This window comes from Myotis nattereri (genome assembly GCF_964212035.1).
Source record: "Myotis nattereri genome assembly, chromosome: 3".
NCBI lineage: Eukaryota > Metazoa > Chordata > Mammalia > Chiroptera > Vespertilionidae > Myotis > Myotis nattereri.
In genome coordinates this window covers 203926728-203952717 of record NC_138077.1, presented here as the reverse complement: position 1 = coordinate 203952717, position 25990 = coordinate 203926728, and the positions used below count along the sequence as shown (strand labels likewise).

At 53.3% G+C, this 25990-nt stretch overlaps 1 protein-coding gene across 2 annotated transcripts in view; it reads right to left on the bottom strand.

The window, feature by feature from the left end:
- ECE1 (endothelin converting enzyme 1) overlaps nucleotides 1-25990 on the bottom strand; it is a gene marked incomplete at its 5' end in the record, with an annotated part of 99132 nt that overhangs the window by 49278 nt on the left and 23864 nt on the right. Inside the window, one exon of one of the 2 annotated variants that reach the window (XM_081086924.1) lies at nucleotides 4133-4219. In XM_081086924.1, coding sequence (XP_080943050.1) covers nucleotides 4133-4219 — 87 coding nt within the window. Of the gene's footprint in view, nucleotides 1-4132; nucleotides 4262-25990 lie in introns of those variants that run through there. The other variant, XM_081086923.1, reaches the window with a different exon arrangement.

Genomic DNA, 25990 nt, shown 5'->3' with positions numbered 1-25990 from the left:
GGCAGAAAAAAAAAAAAAAAAAGTGAACACCGCCACTAAGAATTAAATATAAAATATAAATATTTAAAGAAGCTTTTCTTTTTCTGTGAAAAAATGGATTTTTAGAAGCCACTGGATGAGTTTCAAAGGTTTTGGTGAACGGTCAGGGCCAGGTGCTCCCCAGTTGAGGCTGCAGGAGTAACTTTTCTCCTTTTAAGCCACTGACGTGGCATGCGCTGGGGTGTGGGGAGGCCGGGCAGCCAGTCGGAGCAGAGCACAGGCTCCCAAGAGAAAAGCTACTCTATGTAGGGCATCACTGAGACATCACGCCTGGTGAGTTTCGATGATAATCCTGATAACAGCCAAACCCCTTTTCTGCGCACTATATAAAGGCTTTACTTACACTGTCTCGTGTCAACGTTTGCAACAGCTCTGAGAGGTGGACCAATAATATTAACCCCATGTTGCACCAAAAAAAAAAAAGCTGTCTAAGTGAGTTGATTCCAGGTTTGAGAGCCCACGAGAGGCAAGGCTAGGGCTCCGTGTCAGAGCTAGCTGACTGTAAATTCTGCACGCAGGCCACAGTGACTGATTTTGGTGACTCGCACTGAACTTGTGACTAAAATATGAGATGAAGGAAAAGTAAACCCCTTTTAGGTGAGGTACAGGAAGAACTTGGCTCTGGCTAAATTCAACGTTTTGTTGGTATATTTTTGTGAATATACCAACATGTCATAGTCAGGGCACATTTTTGCGGGCTCGATCCCCAGTAATGAAGGTGTCAAGTTTGGCTGAAAGATGGAAGTTTTCATTTGCTAGTATCAGCATCAGTAACTGGAGTTCGTAGAACCAATGGGCTTCAAAATCTTGAAAAATCAAGTAGCTTATTTTTCTAGCTGCCTGTCAAGAGAGAAAGCTTTGGCAAGGCTGGGTCCATTTTAAAAAGCTTAAACGGGAGGGTACAGTTGTGTTTATAGCAACCAACTCATAGGAAATTATCCAAAAGGCTAAAAGATAGTCAACAGTAGTGTGACAGTGTTTGGGCCTATTGTCCAGCTATAGAGATTGACTACATTTTTATATATTGGTGCCATGAGGTACTATGGTTTTTAAAATATATTTTTTATTTTTAGAGATAGAGAAAGGGAGGAGAAAGAGAGAGAAACATCGATGTGAGAGTGAAACATCAATCTGCTGCTTTCTGAAGGCCCCTACTCGGGACTGAGCCTAAAAGCCAGGCATGTGCCCTGACTGGGAATTGAACTGGCAACCTTTTGAACCACACTGGCCAGGGTGAGGTACTATGTTTTGTAATGGTAGCATGTTTTGGAGGTTTTTAACAACCTCCAAATAGAAAAATGCTTATTAAGTGGCTTTACACGAGAAAAGCAGGATGCAACAGTGTGTCCTCAACTATGTTTAAATATACTAGAAGCCCAGTGCACGAAATTCGTGCATGGGAGGGGAGGGTCCCTCAGCCCGGCCTGCACCCTCTCCAATTGGGGACCTCTTGGGGGATGTCTGACTGCCAGTTTAGGCCCAATCCCAGATGGATAGGGCCTAAACCGGCAGTTGGACATCCCTCTTGCAATCCGGGACCGCTGGCTCCTAACTGCTCACCTGCCTGCCTGCCTGATTTCTCCTAACCACTCTCCATGCCTGCCTGATTGCCCCTGCCTCTGCATACCTGCCTGATCTCCCCTAACCCCTCAGCCTGCCATTCTGATTGCCCCTAACCGCCTCTGCCTCAGCTCCCACCACCGTGGCTTTGTCTGGAAGGAGGACCGGATGACCGGAAGATGTCCAGTCAACCCAATCTAATTAGCATATTACCCTTTTATTAGTATAGATATACATGCAAATATAAATAACTAGAAGTGGTTATCTGCGAGCAGTGGGATTACTGTTTATTTTAAAATCTTTTTTAATACTGGACTCCCCTCTGCCCCCCACAAAGGAGCATGTAAAGTTGGTATACTGGGGAAAAAACCCAATGCCTAAAAACATAAAATTAGCCCTAGCCAGTTTGGCTCAGCAGATAGAGCACTGGCCTGTGGACTGAAGGGTCCCAGGTTCGATTCTGGTCAAAGGCATGTACCTTGGTTGCAGGTTCCCCAGCCTGGTTGGGGTGCGTGCAGGAGGCAACCAATCAATGTGTCTCTCGATGTTTCTCTGTCTCTCCCTCTCCCTTCCACTCTCTCTAAAAATCAATGGGAAAAAAACCCCAAAAAACAAAAACCATAAAATTAATAGAAAGCTCTGCTTTGTAAGAGGGGCTGGACAGGCTCTCGACTCTTAGGAGAAAAAGCGCTGGGGATGGGGGCAGTGGCGGAGGCTTAAGGCAAACCAGACTGGGTACCCACAAAATGCCCCAAAGCCTGGGGGCAACTTTTTCAGCTTTTCCTGTATAAGAAGTGGGCAGTGCATGCGGGTTGGTGTAGGGACCCCAATACTGCACTCCAACCCCCATGGTAGCTCTGTGACCACTGGAATCCCCCTGATCTCGCTCAGACTCAGCTTTACCATGTGTAACATGCCGCAGGGGCCCTTACCCCATCAGTCATAAAATCAGCAATCATAGCAGGCCCTGTAATCTGCATTACACCCACTTTCTCTAACTCCCATTTTACAGATGAGGAAGTTGTGGTTTAAAGGGAGTAAGCAACTCCCCCAAGACCTGAGTGGAGTCAGAATTTAAATCTACCCCCCTCCTCCGTCCCCACCTTCAGGGACTGAGCTGCCTTCACTGGGCCAGGCAGCCTCGGGGGGGATGGACGCACTCTGTGACCTGAAAAAAGGCTAGACCCACGTGGGCTGCTACTGTGACGATAACAACACGGCACATTATTTTGTTGTGAATTCCACATGCTTTTGTGCTGATATATTTAGAACCTTCTGTGGAAGATGAGACTACAAAGATGGCTGATTAGATTCTGTTTTGATTGGTGAAGGAAAAAGTGCCGGCCACAGAAATCTCATTTCCTGCTGGATTTAGCCTTTTTTGAAGTGTCCGCAGGGAAGAGGTGCTAGAGACAGACTGGGTTTGATTTCTCAACTCCCAGATTTCTAGCTCTGTGACCTCCGGCGAGTAGGCTTCCCTTTCGGAGCCTCCGTCCCCTCACCTGGAAGTGGGAATAGTAACCCCTACAGCTCATGGGGTGGCCCTGAGGTTAACTGGACAATGTAGGTAAGGGTAGGGTCATGAGTTCGGATCTCCCTGGACCAGTGGTTCTCAACCTTCTGGCCCTTTAAATACAGTTCCTCATGTTGTGACCCAACCATAAAATTATTTTCGTTGCTACTTCATAACTGTAATGTTGCTACTGTTATGAATCGTCATGTAAATATCTGATATGCAGGGTGGTCTTAGGCGACCCCTGTGAAAGGGTCGTTTGACCGCCAAAGGGGTCGCGACCCACAGGTTGAGAACCGCTGCCCTGGACCTATGTAACTAGCCTGGGGGAACGACTCAGTCCCCGGAGGGAAAGCGCACAAAGCAGCCCCGCTCCCTGTTGAGCCACAAGGCAGGCAGGGGGTGGTGGGCTGTCTGGCTTCTGGTAGGTGAAGACCTTAGTGGGGCAGAAGATGCCCTCCCCCGCCCCCGCCACCCCGGACTTCAGGTATTTGGGTGGAAAGAGGAAGAATAGAGTAAGCCTACCAGGTAGGGCGACCAACTGCCCAGTGTGCCAGGACTGAGAGGGGCTTATGCCAACAGTTTTAGCCTCTGCCAGTAACAACAGGCTGTGTGGCCCAGGGCAAGTCCCTCAGGGCCCAGGATCTGCCTCCCTGTGAAAGGGAACTGGACCAGTTCAGCGCCAGAGGACAGGGGGTGTGGGCTTCTACTCTGCCCCCTGGGCTGTGGTCCCCCAGTTGGTGGGGAGGATTCTGGAGGATTCAGGGAAGGGCAGAGCTGGCGAGGGGAGGCGGGTGGGGAAGCTCAGCGCCAGGCGCACTTCTGCCCCAGGACGGCATCTTCCCGCGGAGCCAGTCTGCCTGGAGCTTTGGACGGGCACAGACCCCTCTGGGGCTGGCAGGATGGGGGCGGAGGTGCGCGGGAGGGGGAGGGTGGGAGGAAGGGGAGCACCAGTGCGCATGCCCAGCCCCCCCCCCGCCCCCCCCATCGGGGGAGTCGCACAGAGGGCCGGGCTCCTACCTGCAGGCCGTTCGGGTACCCGTCGCCCTCGGAGAGTGAGTCCACCAAGTCCTCTTCATCCAGCGTGGCCCGCTTGTAGGTGGACATCTGCAAGGCCAAGTGCAGCACGGACTGCCTCAGCGCCTCCATGGCTCTCACACCCGAACGGGGGAAATGGGGAAGCGCCGGGCGCCGCTGCCACCGCCGCCGCCGCCACCACCTCCGCCACCGCCTCCGCCGCGCCCCGCCCCAGCCCGGACACCGAGACCAGCCCACCGACCAGCCCGCCGAGCCCGCCGCGGGAGGGGGTCCCGCCTCCCACCACCCTGCGCCTCGGCCACCGCCCTCACCCCCAGCGCCGACAGCGCGGCCGCCAATGCGCCCCGCGGCCACCCGCTCGGCATGCTGTGCGCCCCGAGACGCCCGCCGGGGTCCCCGCCGCCGCCGCCGCCGCCGCCGCCGCGCACCCGGCAGGTCCGGGCGGGCTGGACAGCGGGCGGCCGGCATTGCGCCACCTTCGCAGGCGGAGCCAGGCCACCGCACAGCGCAGGTTGCCTCCCGGGGCCCCCAGGAGACCCCAAGGCCCCAGGGGAGACCTCCCTTCTCCCGAGAACAGGGCGCGGCCAACACCTAGCCCCTGGCCGGGGGAAGGGGGCTGGCAGCAGCCTCTCCCCGTGAGAAACCTTAAGTCCCCCTCCAATAATCCCAGTGGCGGCTACCAAGAGGCAAGAGTTAGGAAGGTGCCCGCCCCCCGTTTGGCCCCCAACAGTGGGAGGTTCCTCCCACCACTAGCCTTTAGGGGCGGCGGGGGTCCCCCATCTGAGCTGCAAAGATGAGTGGGCAGGAAGAGGTAGAATAAAAAAGACAGGCTCTCCCCTTCCCCCTTCCCTCTAGCTCGAGGGTCTTTAAGCCAGAGTTCATGAATGATTTCAGAAAACTCCCCTGACAGAAAGAAAAAAATGCTGAGTGTACATGTGGGTGGCTGGAGGGGACCCAGTGCTTGCCTCCAAGCTCAAAGTGTGACTACCCCGGAACCCTCAGCTTCAGGTCTCAAAGGAGTCAAAAGCCTCCAGCCCCCGAGGCCTCTCAGGGGCCCTGTGACCTCCGCTGGAAAAGGGGGCTCTTTCCGATATGGGGTGCTCAAGTAAAGACTCTGGACACCCATTTTCCCTCGCACCCAAGACCCTAAACCAGGGGTGGGCAACCCCTGGCACGCGCGCCAAACATGGCATGCCAGTAACTTTTGCTGGCACGCGAAACTCTCTCTTATAATCTTCCATTTACAATTTTTTTCTTAATGTCGACTTTTTTATTTTTCAGATAAATTCTGTGTAGGTGCATCTTAGATAAATAAATAATTTTACATAACATGTATACATTAAAAAATAAATGTATTTTTCATCATCATATACTGTGTTTTTGTCGCTCGAAGGAATTTTATTATTTCTTCAAGGTTCTTCACATACGTACACCTTAAGAGATATCAAGTAGGCGTAACATATTCTCAAAAAATTAGGGTTGGCACGCAGAAGAATTTTGAGTCAGAGATTTTGCTGGTCTTGGCACGCACTCACAAAAAGGTTGCCCACCCCTGCCCTAAACCCTCCACTTCAAGTGAGACCTGGATCCCCCTACCTTTTTCCAGCTCCCCAAAAGCACTTCTGTTCATCCCCCTATTTGATGTTTACAGCCCAGATCTGTGTGAAGCCACAGGCTCAGAGAGGGCCCCAGCCACAGTGACAGCTCCTGGTCCACTGCTGCCCTCTCAGGACCCTCTCAGCAGCCACAGCGAGTCTTTAGAAAGGGATTGCGGATCCTGTCACTCCCTTGCTTAAAACTCTGTAGGGACAGCCCCCCATGACTCTGCCCACCCGATCCTCACCTTGGGCTGCTCCCCACCTCACTCCCCTAGACCTGCGGTCTGCAAACTGCGGCTCCCAAGCCACATGCGGCTTTTTGGCCCCTTGAGTGTGGCTCCTCCTAAGCCAGTGATGGCGAACCTTTTGAGCTCGGCGTGTCAGCATTTTGAAAAACCCTAACTTAACTCTGGTGCCGTGTCACATATAGAAATTTCTTGATATTTGCAACCATAGTAAAACAAAGACTTATATTTTTGATATTTATGTTATATATTTAAATGCCATTTAACAAAGAAAAATCAACCAAAAAAATGAGTTCGCATGTCACCTCTGACACGCGTGTCATAGGTTCGCCATCACTGGCCTAGACCCTGTGTGGCCCTCACTCGGTTGTTCAGATTCCCCAAGTTCCTCCTCCCCTCCACCCAGACACTTATTGATTTAATATGTTTTTATAGATTTTGTAGAGAGGGAGAGGGAGAGAAGCAGCGATGTGACAAACACCTATCGGCTGCCTCCTGCATGCTTCTACTGAGGATGGAACCGAGACCTTCTGGTGCATGGGGCCACGCCCAACCAACTGAACCACACTGACCAGGGCCAAACCTTTATTATTGTTGTTTGTTTGTTTTTAAAGTTTTTTTTTAAGCTCTAGCTGGTTTGGCTCAGTGGATAGAGCGTGAGCCCCCTAATTAAAGAGTCCTGGGTTAGAGTTCAGTCAGGGGGATATACCTCCGTTGAAGGCTTGAACCTGGTTAGGGCGCATGGAATAGGCAACCAATTCATATGTCTCTCACATCCATGTTTCTCTCTCTCTGTCCTTCCCCCGCCCTCCACTCTCTCTCTCTAAAAACAAACACAAATCAATGGATAAATATCCTCAGGTGAGGATTAAGATAATAAAATAAAAAAAAATTTAAAGATTTTTTATTGATTTTTTTAGGGAGAGAGAAACATTGATGTGAGAACAAAACATCAATCATCTGCCTCCTGCACACTCCCCACCGGGAATCAAGCCCACAACCTGGGCCTGTGTCCTGACCAGGAATGGAATGGGCGTCCTTTCAGTGCACGGGATGGCGCCCAACCAACTGAGCCACACAGGCCAGGGCCTGTGTCCTGACCAGGAATGGAATGGGCGTCCTTTCAGTGCACGGGATGGCGCCCAACCAACTGAGCCACACAGGCCAGGGAGACCCAGACCTTTATAGCCCTGTTCCCTCTATCTGGAACATTCTCTTCTCATCTCTGCTCCTCCCCTGGTCAGCTCCTGTTTTAGATCTCAACTGAAATGTCATCTCATCAAATGTCCTGACTGCCCTAAGTAGCCCCTCAAATTCGGTATCACAGCACCCCATTATTTCCCTTCTAGTATTTATTGCAACCTGCTACTACTACTTTTTTGTTGTTTTTGTTTTTTACATTTATCTCCTGCCCCTTCCCCAGAATTGTGAGCTTCATCTGGGCTGGGGCCTGGTCTGGCAGAGAATCCCATCACCTGGCTCCTGTAGGTGCTCAGTAAGCGGTTAAAGTGAATGATGGAACAAGTGGAGGGGAAATGACAAGTCCTCGGCAGTGCCTATACATCCTTCTGCATCTAACCCTGCAATGCCCAAGGACAAAGGGCACTTGTGGAAGGGGCACAAGTCCGGCGCAGCCAAGTACTATGGCAAGAAATTCTTCTTTTTAATTCTCATCTGAGGATATTTTCCCACTGATTTTTAGAGAAAGTGGAAAAGAGAGGTAAAGACAGAGAGAAATATCGATATGAGAGACGTGAGAGAAACACACGGATTGGTTGCCTACTGCACTAGCCCCAACCAGGGCCCGGGCCGGGGAGGAGCCTGCAACCAAAGTAAGTGCCCGTGACTGGAATCGAACCGGGACCCTTTGGTCTGAAGGCCGACGCTCTATCTACTGAGCCAAACCAGCTAGGGCTTTATGGCAAGAATTTTAATTCCGGAGCCTTCTGCCTCACTCCCATTGATTGGGTGAAGGAGAGAAAGGGCTCCTGGCTTCTTCACTTCACGCTGGGTTACAGCTGAGCCTTTTCTGAAACTAGGACACTCAGTTACACTACGTAACAGGTGTCAAACACGCAAGGAAAAGACCCTTAAGAAAGAAGTTCGGTTCACCAAGCAGCTCCCCTTCCTGGCACAGCAGATACTATTTCCTGGACACCTAGGGGTAGGAGGTATTTGCCCGTTCGTGTACCCATCATCTCCTTTAAGCCTCTCACCCTTCCCTCTGAAGCAGGTACAACTGGCCCCTTTCACGGAGCCTAAGACTGAGGCTCAGGGAAGAAACCTGCCCAGGTGCAGTAGAGCAATGGCTCCTCCCGCTTCGTCTCATTTCAGAGATCACCCTTTCTGGGAAGCTTGCCTGTCCACCCTCCCCTGACCCAGGCGGCCCCTGATCCCTGCTCTGTATTCCCCCCCCCCCCCCACACACGGCCTCCACCCCATGTTTCCTTCTATGGAAGTACACAGCACTTTAGACCCTAAATGGGAGAATTCTGAAGGCAGGGATTGAATCTCATGGGGGCTGGGGCTGGGGGTGGGGGAGCGAGGCCGGGCTGCCCCTGCCCCGTGCCCCACTGCAGTCTGTCTGCAGACGAGGAGGAAAGTTCACATACCTCCCAAGCAGAATGCAGAGATGGAGAGCTGTTTATTTTTCAACACACAAAAGACGAGGGGCCCTTCCTGAAACGCCTGCCCGGGGGCCCTGCAGTGAAACTAAACCCACCGCAGGCGTGGGAAGGGCTTAGAGGGCTCTGGGCTCTGTTAGGTGGGAGCACCGTAGGCCCCAGCAGGTGAGTGACATTCCAGTAACAATGGCAGCCCTATCTTTGTACCCGCCCACAGCCAGGGCAGGGCCTGCCAGTCCCGGTCTTGGATCCCCACACCCACCTAGCGCCTCAGCCTCAGCAGGTATCACTTCCATTTTCCAAGAGAACTGGCAGGGGGTGGAGGGGGAGACCCCACACCTACTAAGTGCAGCTTGACAAACTCTCTCCTCACCCCACAGCACTCTGTGAAGTGGGCACCAGCACCTCCACTTTACTGAGAGTTAGGGAGGAGATGGGACTTGTCCTCTGCACCCCTCCCCAGGCCCCACCCAAGTCACCTGGCTCGACAGCCAGGGAGCCAGGCGGTGACTCCTTGCACACTGACTTCATGGTTCTGCTACCAGAGAACCCAAGCAGCATAGCTAGTAGATGGCAGAGCTGGGCCTGGAACCCGGGTCCTGACTCCTGGTCCCATGCTCATTGAGGAACGGGACTGAGCAGGCAGGGCAGCCAGCGATTTCCCTAATTGCCTCATTTGTGGCTGTGGGTGCCACGCCTGGCCGAGAGCTTGGGGGGAGGGGGGACACAACCTCTGCTTTGTGGAGCCTGTACCTTGATCTGCTGGTTCCTGTCCCGCCCCACCCCACAGAGCCCAGAAGGATAATCTAGCCTGATGTTCCCGAGAAGGGCTCGGTGAGACCAAGGAGGAGGAACCGCAGCAGCACAGGAGGTGAGGAGAGTCAGATGCGGGTGGGAAACCCCACCCTGTGGAAATCGCAGGCCTGGGGTGAACAGAAATGAGAAATATAGATGCTCACGTAGCTCTGACGACAAAGGCCTGACGGCTCTTGTGGTTGGTTTGCCCAAGGCAGGGGAATCTTCAAAGAATTTCGGAGCATGTCAGAGGCAGGAAAGAGCAGCTCCTGAGTGAACCTCACAGGCCTGGGACTCCGTGGCCACACCCTCCAATCTGTTTTCAGGGTGGATTTCTAAGCCTCAGCTCCTTAGGGATACAGCCCTTTGTGGCCAAGGGCCCTGTCGATTCCTGCCTCGCTGGTGCCAGTAATTAGCTGAGATTTGTTAAATCCTTATATGTCGTCAAGTACAACCACTCACGTTACATGTTAGTTAAATACTTGCATTTAATAGACACAATATGGTAGTACGTAAAAGCTCTAGATCAGGGGTGGGCAAACTTTTTGACTCGAGGGCCACAATGGGTTCTTAAACTGGACCGGAGGGCCGGAACAAAAGCATGGATGGAGTGTTTGTGTGAACTAACATAAATTCAAAGTAAACATCATTACATAAAAGGGTACGAAATTTTTTTTTTTTTAGTTTTATTCATTTCAAAAGGGCCTGATCCGGGCCGTAGTTTGCCCACGGCTGCTCTAGATCCAAACCTCAGTTCAGATCGCCGCTCTGCCACTTCCCAGCTGTGTGACCTTGGGCACGTGACTCGGCCTCTCTGTGCCTCAGCTGAATCATGTGTAAAATAGGGATGATAACAGCAGTACCTTCTTCACAGGACTGTTGTGATGCTTAAATGAGTTAATACGTGTTTAGAATAGTACTGGGCACACAGCAAGTGACTACTACGTGTTAGCCGTTATTATTTGTATAATTGTTTCTTATAAAACACAGGCTCAGAAACTTTCAATTGACCCCCACCTCCTAAAGAACAAAATCCAAACTCCTTAGCTTGGCATTCAAGGACTCCCCTATCTAGCCCAAACCGACCTCTCTAGGCTCACCCTCCACAGACCCTTCAGGTGTGTGGTCATCACTCTGACCCCAGATCTATCTCTGTGGGTGTTGAGGGCTCAACAGGAGTTCACCGAGGCCTTGATGCTTGTCAAGCCCTGTGCTTCCAGCTGAGGCGGGTAGCCCTGCATAGGATACGGTCCCCACCCTCAAGGGATCTGCACCTGATATTCCCCCTCTCAAGACTGTGAGTCCTCCACCCCAACTATTGTTTTCCATCTCTGGCCTACCTCCTCCTCCATGAAGCCCTCCTCTCCTCCCCAGTCTGAAGGAATTATGCCCTGCCTGTTGGTGGGCCCCTGGTATAGTACCTGCATTACATTCAGGCTTTTGTCTAGGCATCTTTATCCTGGAATAGGATAAAGATCTGGGGGGTAGGCAACAATCATCTTATTACCCTCTATCCCTGGTGCCCAACACAGATCTGGTACATAGGTAACTGGTTAATCTGTGTCCCAGCTTGTCACTAGGGCATAGGCATCTGTGACTTCCACAAAGAAATAGAATTTAGTTGCTCGATAACAATCAAATAGGACAACCATGGCTAAGGGGCAAGATAGTAAAAATATGGCCATCACTCCTGAGCGTGACACCTTGTGACATCTATTACATTATCCATTACATTGCTCAGTGTCTTTCACATGTGAAATTTCCATGTGATTAATTTCTTTTTAAATGTGCCACAAAGTTCCTGAGAGAGTAAATTGCTTATTTGCTTTCTGATAACAGGAATCATAGGAATTGGCCCTATCCCTTTTTTCCTTGGCTGCCAGGAAGCTCATAGCCAAATCAGAAACTCACCTATGGGCAATTTCCTGGCCTTTATGTTCAGCTTTTTCCTTACCCTCATTTTCCACTGTATTTTCTCTTATCCTGTTTTCTATTTCTACTACATATCATTTTATGGAATGCATTTTAATTATCACCCATCCTGAACAGAGTGAATTAGAAAACAAAATGTGTTAGGAATACCCCTTCCCTGACTGATTCTCCTGTGAAGGGAGCTTCAAAGTACTTACTCAACACTGGGAGACCGAGGCAGTAAAGACAGACCCAGGTTTGACCCCAGGTTCCCTGGCTCATGTGACCATGTCATTTTCCCTTTCAGGCCTCAGTTTCCTCATCTGTAAAAGGGGTTGTTGTAAAGAGTAAATGAGCTGAAACACAAGTTTCCTGGTATGTAACATCCCATCCCAAAGTGAACTGGTACCTGACAGACATGCTGAAGCATCCACCTCATACCTGCTTTTCTTTATTTTCCTTCACTACTTTTCCATTTGCTTCTGCCCTTGTCCATATTTTCTGACCTTGGTCTTAGTTCAGCCAACACTTGGCACTCATCTAGCCCTGCTGCTGTACTCAGGGCAAAAATAACAGGCTTCCCGGGCGATCAAGGTGAATGTCAACAGGGAGAAGTCCAATCCAACTCACCAAGAGCAAGTATGCACTTAGGATAAATGTGATGCACACGGTACTTTACCTTCCGCCTAAAAACACATTACCCCAATCTGATCACAAGAAAAACATCACACACATCCCAGCTGAGGCACATTCCACAAAATAGCTGCCTGGCACTTCGCAGAACTGTCAAGGTCACCAAAAACAAGGCAAGTCTGAGGACTGTTGCAGCCAAGAGGAGCTTAAGGAGACATGCTGGCTGAGTGTGATGGGGTGTCCTGGATGGGATTTTTGAACAGAAGGAGTATAATAGGTAAAATCTAAAGCAATCTGAATAATGATAGACTTTGGTTCGCAATCATGTATCAATATCAGTTCATTAATTGTGAGAAATGTACCATAAATACAGGGTGAGGCAAAAGTAGGTTTACAGTTGGTGAGTACGTGAAACACAGTTTATTCTTGTATTATTATTTATTAATTCTTACATTATTTTCCCCACAAACAACTATGAACCTACTTTTGCCCCGCCCTGTGTAAGATGTTAGTAACAGGGGAAACTGGGTGTGCGGTGTAAGGGAAATCGCTGTACTACCTTACCTTTCCAACGACGCTAAAAACCTAAAACTGTTCTGAAATAAAATGTTTATTACAACAAAACAAAACTGGCTGCCCCCTAAAACAGAAAACAGAGTCGTCAACCCCAACACAAGCCCAGCACTGCCTATTTCTCAAGGCTCTTTTATACGCTTATCTTATTTGTGTCTCACAATTACCCTGTGGAATAAGCCCTGGGATCCCCATTTTACAGATGCAGAGACTGAGGCCAGAGAAAGGAGGCAGCGTGCCAGCTGGCGGCAGAGCGGGGTTCAACCCCAGATCTCCCTGACCCTCTCAGGGCCCTGCCTCTTTTCTCATGCCACCTGAGAACCTGGCTCTCCAGCCAGACCTCCTTTGGAGATGACAGGCTGCCGCAGGGGAGATGTGGGGAACTGGGAGGGTATGACAGAGGGTGGGGGAGGGAGACTCCACTTTGTGCCACCACGGGGTCGGATGGAGCTGGAGGCCGGAGCATGGAAGGGGGAAGGTGGGCAGGAGTTATGGAGAGGGATGGCCTAAAGGTGAGACTGGAAGGCCAAGAGCACGGAGCGTACGTGGGAGGTCAAGGTTGCTAACTGCCTCATGGGGGAAGGTGGCAGCCCTGCCAGCCAATGAGTCAGTCACTCTGGTCTGGACCAGAGTCCCAGGCTGGGCTCCCCCTAATGTGTGGGCGATGGGAGACTCGCCCACACACGCAGGGAACTGGAAAACACTCAGCCACTTGGCCAGGTGCTGACTCACCTGCCTGGGGGGCCCCGGAAGGCACTGAGAGCCTTACCTAGTGCTGCCAACTGACAGCCTCAGGGCCCGCGGAGGCCATCCCACACGCACAGCTGGCCAGCAAGTCTGCCTTTGTCCCTGACATGGCCACTCATCACACCGATGACCGCCCAGCCCCGTGCACGGCTGCTACCATGCCTCTCTCCATCCCACCCGCCTGACAGCCTCCATCTGTCATCTCTGCCCTTCGGTCCAGGCCCACGGACTCTGTCTCCTCCCCCCGAAGCCTTCCCTGGTTAGCCCTGGACCCCCCCACTTGATCTCCAATTATCATCCCCGCTGCTTCCCCCCTGCCCCCCAATCACTCTCCAGTCCCTCGCCTCCCAGTTGGCTGCAAGCAGAACCTTCTAAATTGCCTGATATGATCCTGTCAGTCTCCTTCACACGCTGGCTCCCTGGAACTGGCAGAAGAAAGCATGCTTCCTGGCCTGGCTCCCAACCCCCTCCTCCCACCCCCAGGATCTGGCTCCTGGCTCTTCTCCAGTCGCTCTCTCACCACTTCTCCCTCACATGTTCGAACCTCAGTAAAATATGAGTGTGCTTCCTGCTTCCAGACCTTTGCGCATCTACTGCCCTCTGCCTGTGAGGCCTTTCTTCTCATCCTTCCCCTGGCTAACTCTTCAGCTCAGATGCCTCTTCCTCCAGGCAGCCTTCTCAGACTTCACTGTGACCCGTCCTGCTAGCTCCCCAGCAGCAACCTGCGTGGCCTCCTAGCAACTCATCCCAACAGACCGCAGCCCAGTGCAACTGTGTGACCTGCAGAAAGGCATCCCACTTCCTTTCTGGGCTTTGGTTTTCTTGTTTATCAAATGAAGATGATAATGGTACCTACTCCTTGGGGTCTGTATATACATTAAATAAAAGACACATAAAGTCCTCAGCCCGGTGCCTCACAGAGAAGCAGCGCTGAGTAAATGTGAGTGTGTGGTGGTGGGTTCAGGAAGGGCTGGCTCTCCCGGACTCACTGAGCATGAAGGAAGACAGGAAGGGAAGGAAAAACTAGGAGGACCTAAGACATGCCAGGTGCTGGACCTGGTACCTGCTGACACATATCATCGCCTTGACTCTTCCCTTTTGCTTACTGTGAAACAATTGCAATTTCGGGAGGGTTAGTAACTTGCCCAAGTCATAGATCTGGTAAATAATAAAGCCTGTGTCTATCCCCAAAGAGTGTGGTTTTGCCATTACAACAAATTAAATGGCAGCCCCAACGCACTCCATCCTTACCACCCGAGGCATCACCTCCAGGCCAGGTTAAAGGGGCCGAGTTGTCCGCTCTGATCTCCGAGCACCAGGTTGGAGACAGAGCAGAAACCTGCAGCTTGCCTGAGCTGTGCAGGACAGCCAGGTAAGTCCTCAGCTGAGGAGACCAAGTGTGCCAATTTGCCGACCTAATCACATAAAACTCAGGACGTTAATCTGTCTCACTTAATGATATTTATGAGGACGACGACGATGACAGAGCTGCCCAGTAATTAGGCTCAACCGGGGAGCAGCTCATGGACAGGGTTGTAATTAGTATTTGTGTTGCACAGGGGCAGGTGAGGGCTGAGAAGAAGGAAGAGGGAGGAGGAAGCAGGTGGGGCAGGGAGGGGACTCCTTGTATCCAGAACTGAGTGTGGCCAGGGCCCTCACAGTTTGTGCCAGGCCCTGTGCCCACCAACTCATGTGGACAATCCTGCTGAACGTCCATGATAACTCCGTGATGTGGGCCCTGTTATCCCTTTTCTAAGGTGAGGAAGCAGGCTCAGAGACGTCCGTTCACTTGTCCAGGGTCACACAGCCAGTGAAGAACAGAGCCAAGATTCACAAAGAGATCCCCCCCCACCCCCACCCCCAGCGCAGGTGATGTCCTGGACAGCGAGAGGTACTCAGGGCTTGGGCTGGAAGGCACATCTCTATTCTGGTCCCAGCTCGACACTGCCCTACCCTGAGCTCCCCCTCTCCAGAACACAAACAGGAGGTGTGGCTGTCAGACTGGGCGTGGCTAAGAGGGTGGACTTGGGAGCTAGGCTCCCTGGACCCTAATCTCTGGGCAAGCTACTTCACCACCTGAGCCTTAGTGTCCTTATCCGTAAAATGGAGGTAAGTGTTGCCCTCATACGGTTGTGATGGTTAAATATGTTTAAAAACTTAGAACAATGCCTGAGTATTACTATGATTTATGGGGAAAATATGGGCTTTGGAGTCAGTTTTTCCATCTGTAAAATGGGAAGGCAGTTGCTGAATTAGACAGTGGTTCATAAGCATATGCCTTTTAATCTCATAGAGCCCTTTATTTTAAAAACTTAACATGGCAACCCAAACAGAAAAGAGATATAGGTGGGGCCCTGGCCGCTGTGGCTCAGTTGGTTGGAGTGTCATCTCATGCACCAGAAGGTCGTGGTTTGATTCCTCATCAGGTTGTGGGTTTGATCCCCTGTTGGGGCGTGTACAGGAGGCAACCAATCAATGTATCTCTTTCATATCGATGTTTCTCTCCCTCTCCCTCTCCCTTCCTCCTTCTCTAAAATCAATTTTTTTAAAAAAAGATAGAGATATAAAGGGGACTGCTGCTTATGTATTCAATGACCCATACCTTAACCTCAAACCTGGCCTCCTCAGAGGTTCCAAGGAACGGAGTTTGAACATCACTCCTCTACATCCCTCTCAGAACTAATTCATGGCTCCAAGGCTCTGAGAAGGAAGGCATGGTGGATGCAGGAAATGAGCGCCTGAGCTGGCTGGGATTGCGCTTGCCCAGCGGAGGTGGAGATGGGCACAGGGAGGCATGGGACAGGCCTGGCCATGCCCGTGGTGGAGTTCGCTGGGCCTGCTGGCGGCCACCATTCGAACTGGATAACCATCTCCCCTAGAGGCAGCTGACGCAGAAGGAAGAACAATGGACTCGGTCAGGTGATGGACCCACATTCTAGCCCAGCCACATGGCCCTGGGCAGCTCATGCCACCTCTCTGGGCCTCCCTGTCCTCGCCTGTAAGGTGAGGATGACAGGACAAAACCCAGTCACATACATGTACAGGCTGCGCAACTGTGAAAGACTGCCCCAAATCAATATTTTCACTTATTCTAGATTATTTTCCCTTCCTAAGAGCACAGAGTTTAGAGCCAGACTATGAAGTTCAAGTTTCAACTCTGCTATGTACTGGCTGTGCCAGGGTTAGGTTATCGAACCTGTTCCCTCCTGTGTACAGGGACGAAAAGGGCTTAGCATGGCGTTTGCTGCTCTTGGATCTGGGGGATCCAAGGGTAAACTTGCTCCCCAGTGCCCTTGTCCAGTGCAGACATAGCTGACGAGGGGCGAGTGCTCCTGGCCCACTAAAGCACGCAGGTGCAGAGGCAGTAGTTGGAATCTTGTTGGTTCTATGCTAAAGTGTGGCTGGAGCTTCCCTGGGCTACCCTGGGGATATGTCTGTCCTGTCCTTAAAAGACCAATTCAATCCCATAGCTGCTTCCTGGAGGTTCTGTGATTCCTGTTTCCTGAGCACCTATCATATGCCAGGCCTTCACCATAAGCCTGTACGGTAGGTAGCACTGTCCCCATGTGCCAGATGAGGAAACGGGAGACTCAGGGAGGTGATGTGACAACCACCAGGCTAGGTGCCCCTTCACAACGCTCAGGATCTGGAGCCAGGCCCGGAGGACTTCTCTGGTGTGGAGGCCGCTGACGGGCTTGTGAGGACCCTGGGGACCAGCCCACATCACTTGGAGTTCTGGCAGAGAGTGGCATCCTCAGAGTGAGGAGACCCAAGTGGCATTAGGTCTTACTCGGAAAACAACCTTGACCTGAGCGGAACCAGCAGCCTGAGTGGCTGAGTCCCCTAAAGCCCAGTGCCATGCTACCTCCTCCAGGGGGTCCTCCTGGACCAGTCCTGCCACCTCATCGCTTCTCTGGCCCACGGTCCACAGCCCTTTGCTAGGCACCAGAACACTCTACATACCTCACTTATTTAATCCTGCCAACCACTTTCTGGTTGATCTCTACTGCTCTGAGCCCCGGCTTCAAAATCAACAACAATAATAAGCGCTCACTTCCTATGGGAGCCTGGCTAGGTGACACAGATAAGGGCTGAGAGGAGTCCGCCCTCTCCCTGCCAGTGACCGCAGATGCAGACCCTCTTTCCCCACAACAGACTCCTGTCCTGGGGAATGCAGCCAAGGGCAGCAGAAGGAGCAGTGGAGTGGGAGCCAGCAGCGCAGGTTTGGGTCCTGGCTGTGCCCTCTCTGGGCTGTTCCCTCTCGTGCCCCCACCCCCAAGGTGGGAGGGGATGATGGAAATGCAGTCCTGTTTTGCCAGGCGATCCTTATCTTCTCCTTCCCAAGTGATAGGCTTGTCTGGACCAAACACCATGGGGTGGGGATGCCCCAGCCACCAGCTCCCCTGGCAGCCGCAGCCTGGCCCTGGGCCCTGCCGGCTGATTCTTTCCCTCTCCCCTGCCACCCTCCTGGGCCTGCGCTCTCCCTCTGCCAGGTTCCTGCTACTTCTGCCCCTACTTGCCCAAGTGCTCGCTGACACCCTCCTCAAGCATCAGCCGGGCTTGCACCTTCCCAACCTCACCCCTGGCTGCTTTCCTAACATTGGGCTCTGCTCCCTGACAGCCAAGGTGCCTGGACCTGAAAATCCCCATGCCAGGGCAATCACAGCGGCAGGGCCGAGGCTCCCACTGCTTGTCCAGATCGGTAGCACCCTTCATAGCTGGCAAATCTGCACCCCAAGTAGCATAACCATCCCTGGCAGCCTCACTCTCTCTCCCCAGGGCGAGTATGTGTAGTGGTTCGGAGCACGGACTCGGGAACCAGTCAGGGTTCAAGTCCCAGCCAAGCACTCACTCTATAACCTTGGGCAAGTCACTTAATCCCTCTCTATGGCTCAGCTTACTCATCTGTAAAATGGATTATTAACAAATTGTTAGGAGGATTAGATGACTTAATAACACCGAGCACTTAGCCTGGGACCTGAAACAAAGGACCCACTCAACAACATCAGCTATTGCGACTCCTAACCCTTCGATCAGCCCCAGGCAGGACTCCCAGCTTGGCAGGCCACAGGTCGGGTCTGGCTCACAGAGGTGCTCTCAAAGGTGTTGAAATGCCGACATTGAGAAGATTGGACACCAAAACCTGCATTTTCAGCTTTCCTTAAACAAACACACATCGAAACAAAACGAAACAAAACACTTGACAATGCTGGGCCCACATTCTCATGTGGCAACCGCCAGCTGGAGCCGAGGAGTGGCTGTCCCCCCTGGACAGGCCTCAAGTCCCCGGGGCACCACGGCCACCCCACCCCAACTTCTCGTCTCCTTCTCTCTGGGACCGAGCGTCGGCTGCCATTTCCCTCATGCTGGTGCTGGTGCTCACAGCGACGAGAAGAGACCCCTTTCCCGTACGCTCGTCTCGGTGGGAGATGAGTTGTGTGAGGCTTAAACACAGGCAGCACGCGTGTGTGGTGACCGACATCAGACCAGCCATCGCCCTGCGGACGGGACTTGCTGGAAAGGGGCCTGCGGGGACTTTCTGGGGAAATGGAAACGTTCTGGAAATGTCCTCTATCTTGATGCCCCTGTGGTGACACGGGTGTGTCCAAACTCATCGAACTGCTTGCTTCTGGCCGGTGCATTTTATTCTGAGTACGTGACACCTCCATAGGAGAAAAAAGGTGGAAACGTGAAAAATAGGTCAGGAGGGTCTCATGCTTCAAGCGGGACAGTGGCTGACTCTTCTAGCGGGTGTGAGGGAAACGCCTGTGAGCTTAATACACTGACAATCGTGAAAATAGACACAACCTCCGGGGCCCCTGGGAAATCACCCCAGTTGCCCTGCCCATGTTTGCGTTTGAGACCTGCAGTCTAAGGCCGCGAATGACTGCTCTCCGAAGAGCTGTCTAGATCCACGAGGTCCAACACAGAGGCCACTGGCCACAGGGGGCTATTAAAACGAAAACTAATTGATTAAAAAGTAAATCCCTCCTTTGCACCAGCCACATTCCCCGTGCTCCAAAGCTACACGAGGTTAATGGACAGCACAGATGCAGAACGCTTCCATTTTCTCAGAAAGTTGTACTTGTCAGCGCTGGCGTACACGCCAGCTACAAACGTGGGCGAAGTTCGGGGTCCGCTGCCAGGGTAGGCGCCATGGTCAGGGCCGTGCAGCGCCTGACACAGAGCAGGTGCTCAGTGAACACGAGCTAATGAATGAACAAAGGCACACGAAGCCAACAGTAAAACCGGGCCGCCCTCACCAACGCCAATTGTGGGGCCCCAGGGCTGGTCTCTCCTCCCTTTCGGACAAGGAACAGGGACCCGTGTCCTCGGGTGCTGATGTGCCAGCGGTCCTACCTGAATCCAGAACAGCACAGCAGCGGTGGGAGGGGTAGCTGGGGGCATTTCTGTTTGTGAAGTAGCTTTTGAAAGGGGGGCAGGGGCAGGGGCAGGTGGTGAGATAAAGCAGGCTGGGCCCAACTCTGCGGGTTCAGGAGGGAGGGCTGCTGAGCACAGGGAAAAATCTACGTTAGCCCCCACGCCTGGCTGCTGGAATCTGAGCTGGGCAACAGCATCAGACACCCACAGACACTGCGGTGGTCAGAGTGGCTGGGGCAGGGAGCCACCCCAAAGAAACACCCCCATCCTGTAGGGCATGAACACCCTATCAGAGCAGGCCAGAAGGGCACCCACCATGGGGCTGCTGGGAGCCCAGAGGGCTGGATGGATCCTGAGAAAGGAGCTGGCCCAGGGCTGTCTTCCCAGTATCCGTCCTCCATATCCAGCCCTAGGAAGCCTCTTAGGAGTGTCACTGCCCATCTGTCCATTCATTCACTAAAAAAATATGTATTAGGCACCTACTGTGTGTCAGGAAATGAGTTCCATGCCTGATACACATCGGCGAACAAGACAAAGTCCTTGCTCTCAAGCTCGAACTTTAATGGGGAGACAGACGACAATGTTGCTAAGGGTTATGACAAAAATAGCATTCAACACTCACTGAGAGTTCAGTGCTGAGCACTGTACTAAGTGCTTTTGAATGCATTTCTCCTTTAATCCCTACAAAGATAATATGTGTTATTATTGACCTTATTTTACAGGTGAGGAAACCAAGGCAGGGAGGTTATGGCCAAGATCATCCGGCTCTGAGTGGTAAAGTTTGGGATTTGAACTCGGCTAATTTGACTCTGGATCTATTTGTGTTATAAGAAAGTTCAGCAGGGTGGGGTGGTAGAGATGACCCGGCTGGGGGAGGAGTCCAGGGAGGCCTCTGTGAGCAGGTGACATGTAAACTGAAACCAGAAGGACGAGGTGTCAACCAGCGACAAGAACACGGGGGGGGGGGGGGGGGGGGGGAGGCAGGGGAGGAAGGGAACAGCTTTGCTCGAGGTGGGGCCATGTAGAGGGTTCAAGGAGCAGGAAAAAGGGCAGTATGGTTGGAAGGGAGTGAGACAAGGGGATCCCACCTCACCCCATTCTAGAGATGAATTAACTGACACCCAGAGACGGGAAGCCCCCTGAGAAAGCTGAACCTGGGGCCCTGCCAGGATCAGACGCCTCTGGACTCTGTCTAGGGCTCCTTCCAAAGCTTGGCCTGCTTGTGCCTGAATGCGAAGGGCTCTGTGGTGAGGACTCCGCCAGCTTGGGCTGAGGATGACTGAGGGCAGCTGGTGGGCTGTTGTCTCCCTGCACCCAGATCCCCCCTTCCTTCTCGGTCCAGTGTCAGCTCCGGGACTGGGTGCTGCTCAGGACTCCTGTTTCCCCAGCCAGGGCCGCATTCACGGACTGCCTCTCATCACTCCCGATGCAGGCCCCTCCCCTTAGCTCACTTTTTGGCTGCTGGGAGGGGTCGGGTCGGAGTGAGGACTTCCGTGTCATAGATGGAAGGATAGGTTTTGAAGACAGATACACGCAGCTTAGCTGGTTAGTAATTACGACACTGAGTGAGTCACGCCATGGCCTTGAGCCTCAGCTTCCCCCTCTACACAAGGAGGGCAGTATGGCTTCCTGGAGAATTGCTAGTTGTGTCAAATGAGACACTGGACAGTGGCAAGCTCAACTGGCCTGCCAGGACTGGGGCTCTCTGAACCTCTGATGAGAACAGCCCGGGGCTGGAAACGGCAGCTCTGCCTCCCCAGCCAGAGCCCACACCTGCTGCCTTGCTGTGCCCACGTGGGGGGCTGCCGCTCCCGGGCACTGGGCCCCCAACAGGAACTGGGAAGGGACAGATGAGCCTTTGTGGAAGGCAGCCAGGCAGGCTGAGGGGACAGGCCCCTGCCCAAGTTGAGCCTGAGCCCCCTTGAGGGGCAGATCTGGGGCAGGGTAGAAGAGAAAAGCCTGGCTCAGTGTTTTCCTAACAGCCCAATGGGTCACAGCCCTTCTGGATCCCCCAGAGGGTCCAGGTGGGTCACTTCCAGAAACCTGCCTGCCCCACTCCTGCAGGGACGCATAACCCAGCTCCTCCCACCCTCCTGGGAGCTGTGCCCTGGAGCAGGCGTCCACTTCTCTACCCCAGGGCCTTTGCTTATGCTTTCTTCCACCTGGAGAGCCTTGTCCCCTGCTCTGTTCTCAAGGGCTCCCTCTCTCACGTATCCTGCCAGGACTCAGACACAACCTAAAGCCTTAGTCCCCAGCCCCTGCCGCAGAGGCTGCTTGTGTAGAACTCGTAGGGGCTGCAGGGCCTTCTCTTAGAGGAATGGGAAAGACTCTCTCACTGGGGGGAATCCCTTCTGCGGGGCTGGTGTTAAGAAGAGGAAAGGTGTCTTGTGGGAAGGGCCAGGGGCCCGAGGGAGCTCTGGAGTGTGTTCCAGAAATCCCTCAGACCAGCCGAGGTTGAAGAGGCAGGGGTGAGGCTGTCGGGAGCCTGAGACTTAGACCAGGAAATCTGGCTGTGTGACCTTCGGCAAGTGATGTACCCTTGCTGATCCTCAAACTTCCCACTTATAAACTGGGGCTGCTATTCCCTAGATCTGTAAACAAGACACTGGGAGGGGGTGAGGGCATGTGCCTGGGGGTAGGGGAGGCTGGGGGAAGGTCAATTGAAGAAGAAAAAATGAGACATATGTATTAATATTTGTAATACTTTAAACAATAAAAAAAAAAAAGAGGGGAAGGGCCTGGGCACACAGGAGGTACGTGAGCCTGGGGCAAGCTGGAGCCATGGAGCTGATGCTGACATCCCCAGGGCTCCACTGGCAAATGCAGCAGCTCAGAGCACCCCTTCCCTGCGGGCCTCCCTCACCAGGAGCGGTTTTAAAAACTCCCCAGCACCTGGCTAGAAGCCAGGGCTTCTTAAAGTTACTTACCTCCCATCGAGGGCTTAGCGGGACCCAGCCAGAGCCCATCATTCACTTTCTGGAGATTATCACAGCTTGCAGAAACAGCAGGGCACCTGGCAGGAACCGCCCGGCTCCTTCCTAGCCTGGCTCGAGCTGAAACTGGGCCAGGAGAGCACCCACTTCCTCCGAAAGAATCCAGAGCACTCTCCCTCCCCCTCCGCATCCCCCAGGCCACATCCTAGGCATGGGCCTGCAGTCTCACCCCCTGTGGGCAGTGAGACACGGTGCTCCCCATGGAAAGAGCTCAGGGGGTGCTCACCCCCCAGCCTGTAGTTAAGAGAATAAATATACCACTAGGAAAATAAACCTCTAGAGCCAGACTTCCTGGGTTCAAATCCTGGCTCTGTCACTTAGCAGCTATGTGACCGTGAACAAGTTATTTAAATCTCCATGCCTTTGTGTTCTCACCTGTAACGTGGTGAAATATGGGGCCTCCCTCACCAGGTTGTTAGAGGAGGACGGAATTAGTTCTTTGGAGAGTGTTTACAACAGTGCCCGGTGCACGGTGAGTGCTGGATTGGTTGGATGGATGGATAAATGGATGGAGGATGGATGGACAGATGGATCCAAGCTCTGCTCCGGGGCACATGGGGCCCTTTAAGATCTTCCCGACACCAACACCTACCATCCCTCCAGGCAGGAGATGATCATGCCCTTCCCAGGAACCCGCTCTGCCTGGCACCATCCTGCCACTGCTGTTATCCTGAAGAACTCCTTCAACAGGTCGGGGTTCGAAGGCCACCCCCTCTGTGAAGCCTCCTTAGTCTTAGGACCCTCAGGACTGTAAGCGACAGGAACCCAGCTCTAACTGGGTTTTGTCACAGAGCAAACGCCCTGGCTTGCACGGCCTAACAGAGGGAGGCTCAGGCCTCAGGCAGGAGGAGTTCCAGAAGTTCTGATGATGCTGTTGGGTTCCCTCCCCTCCCTGATCCCATCCCTTGCTTCCCCGTGTGCGTCACCCTTACTCGCATCTCCTGAGTTTAGACGTCCTTCGTGCCTGGAGAACTGGGCCCGGCTTACCACCTGGCAGCAGAGAGCCTTAGAGAAAAGAGCCTTTCTCTCTCTCTCTCTCTCTCTCTCTCTCTCTCTCTCTCTCTCTCTCTCTCTCAATTATAAAGTCCCAGGGAAGAACTCTGATTGGCCAGGCCTGCTTCATATGTGCCCTGTGAAAAGGAGGGTAAGAGCCTATGACTGGCACCCCACCAATACCATGAGGAGTTGGGGAGAGGCATTACCCAAAGGATGGGGCTGCTGTTAGTAGGAGGAAGGGAAAGGGCAATTTGACAGACAGGGCCCGTGTCCATGCCAACCCCCTGACACTCAGCATGCAAATTTTCCTCCCGCTGCGCTCCCACGGCACTCTGCACACCCCTCCACCAGAGCCTACTGGGTAGGATGTGGCTGTCCTGCCCGCTGGCCCAAAAAGCCTTAAAGAGTCAAGGCTCTGGTCAGCTTGGCCCTCAGCACTCAGCTCTGCTCCCTGGTCGTAAACTGCGTTTAATAAATGAGGCAAATGAGGCTCAAGAAGTAGAGGGGGGTCACTCACGGGGCCAAGCAGGACAAGAATCGTAGTCTAGGCTCTTTGGCCCTTCCTTCTCCCCACAATCAACAAAATCATCCTGTAAAAACTCTTTGACAAGGAGACTGCACCCGTCCCTCAGGAAGCAGGCGATGGGCCCCAGGCCGGCTCCCTGTGGAAGGCGCTCTGGCTTTGCAGTCCGTTGGACACATGTTCAAAACCAGCTTCTTTCAAAGACACACGTGACGATCATGGGCAACCAGGGCGGCTGTGGGGATTAAATGAGAATGTGGCGCGCGCGCGTGTGTGTGTGTATGTGTGTGTATGTGTGTGTGTGTGTGTGTGTGTGTGTGTGTGTGTGTGTGGTGCGCACAGCAGGGACTTGAGGAATGGAAACTACTGTTTTCGGAGTGGGGCTCCCTGGCCCTCTCAGGGCAACAGCGGGGTCTGGCTGGCTGCCCAGCCTGCCATTTGCCCATTTATAAGCCTGGCGGCCCATCCCACACGCCACCAAAAGCACAGGCTTTGGGGCAAGCAGCACGGCCAGCTGACAGGGCACTTTTTCAGACAGCGCCACACAGTGTCACTGACAGGCAGGACAGTGTAGCAGTAGGAGCCTGGTGGGCCTGGGCCTGGGCAGTGTGGGTTCAAATCCCAGCTCTGCCTGCTACTCCCTGTCTGACTTGGCAAGTGACACCATCACCCTGTGCCTCAGTTTATCGGTAAAACAGAGACAACAGCAGCACCAGTCTCACGGGGCTACGAGAATTCAGAGTTAATGTGAAGCACTCCGAACGCTGGCACTGCTGTCTCACTTGCTCGTGCACATGATTACCTCGGTACCATCACTGCCTCCGTTTTGCAGAGAGGGGTAGAGACCTGCCCGGGTTACCGGGCCGGAGAATGGCAGAGCGGGGCCTGGACCCAGGGTCTGTCTGGCTCTGAGCTCCCTGTTGAGCTCCTTGCCCCCGCTATTCCCTCCGGGGCTCCGAAACCCTGTCTCAGCAAGAGTGCTCATCCCCACCTGCCACCTCTCCGCGACCTCAGGGAGGGCCACCCTCCACGTCCAGCCCCAGCCAATCAGGGTGGACCCTTGGCCAAACCAGATGCTACAGAGCTGGCGTTGCCTCAGTGACCAGGAATGTTCCCCTAACAAAGCCCAGCCAGGGCTCAGCTTCCCATCTGGTCCCCATTACCCCTCCTCACCACACGTCATGGTTGTCTGGGGGCCTGGGGGAGCCCGGGAAGATACTCCTGGCGGGGAGAGGAGGCAAGAGGCCCAGAGGGGTCCCCAGGTGCAGAGCCGAGCCAGAGGGGGTTGGAGAACCAGGGACAGGGGGACATGACCGAGAAGGGAGTGGAGGGGTAACTAAAGGGAAGGAGGATGCCGGGCTCAGATTTCCTGGAACAAGCCATTCCCATCTTTGGGAAGAGCAAGGGTTTTGGAGCAGACAGACCTGGGCTTGAATCCGAGTGACCCTGGGCAAGTCGCCTCACCTCTCTGCACGTTTCCGCGTCTCTAAAATGGGGACATGCGAACTTATTTCATAGGGCTGTGGTGAGAATTAAGGAGGTAAACCATGGAAAGGCACACAGGAACTCAAGTTCCGCCTCCTCCCAAGAGGAGCCCTGAGGGTACAGGCTGTGACGCTGGAAGTAATGTGATGGCACTGGAATGTCCTGGCTAATGGAGAGACGACACCTGCTGCTGGAATGACCCTGGTGTTCAACCTGAGCCTCGGCGGGGCCTGGGGCCTGGGGCCTGGAGGTGGTGGCAATGGTGGCATTGATGGTGGGGCTGCTGCTGCTGAATGACGAGGGCAGGAGTGACAAAAACCATCACCTGAACAATGA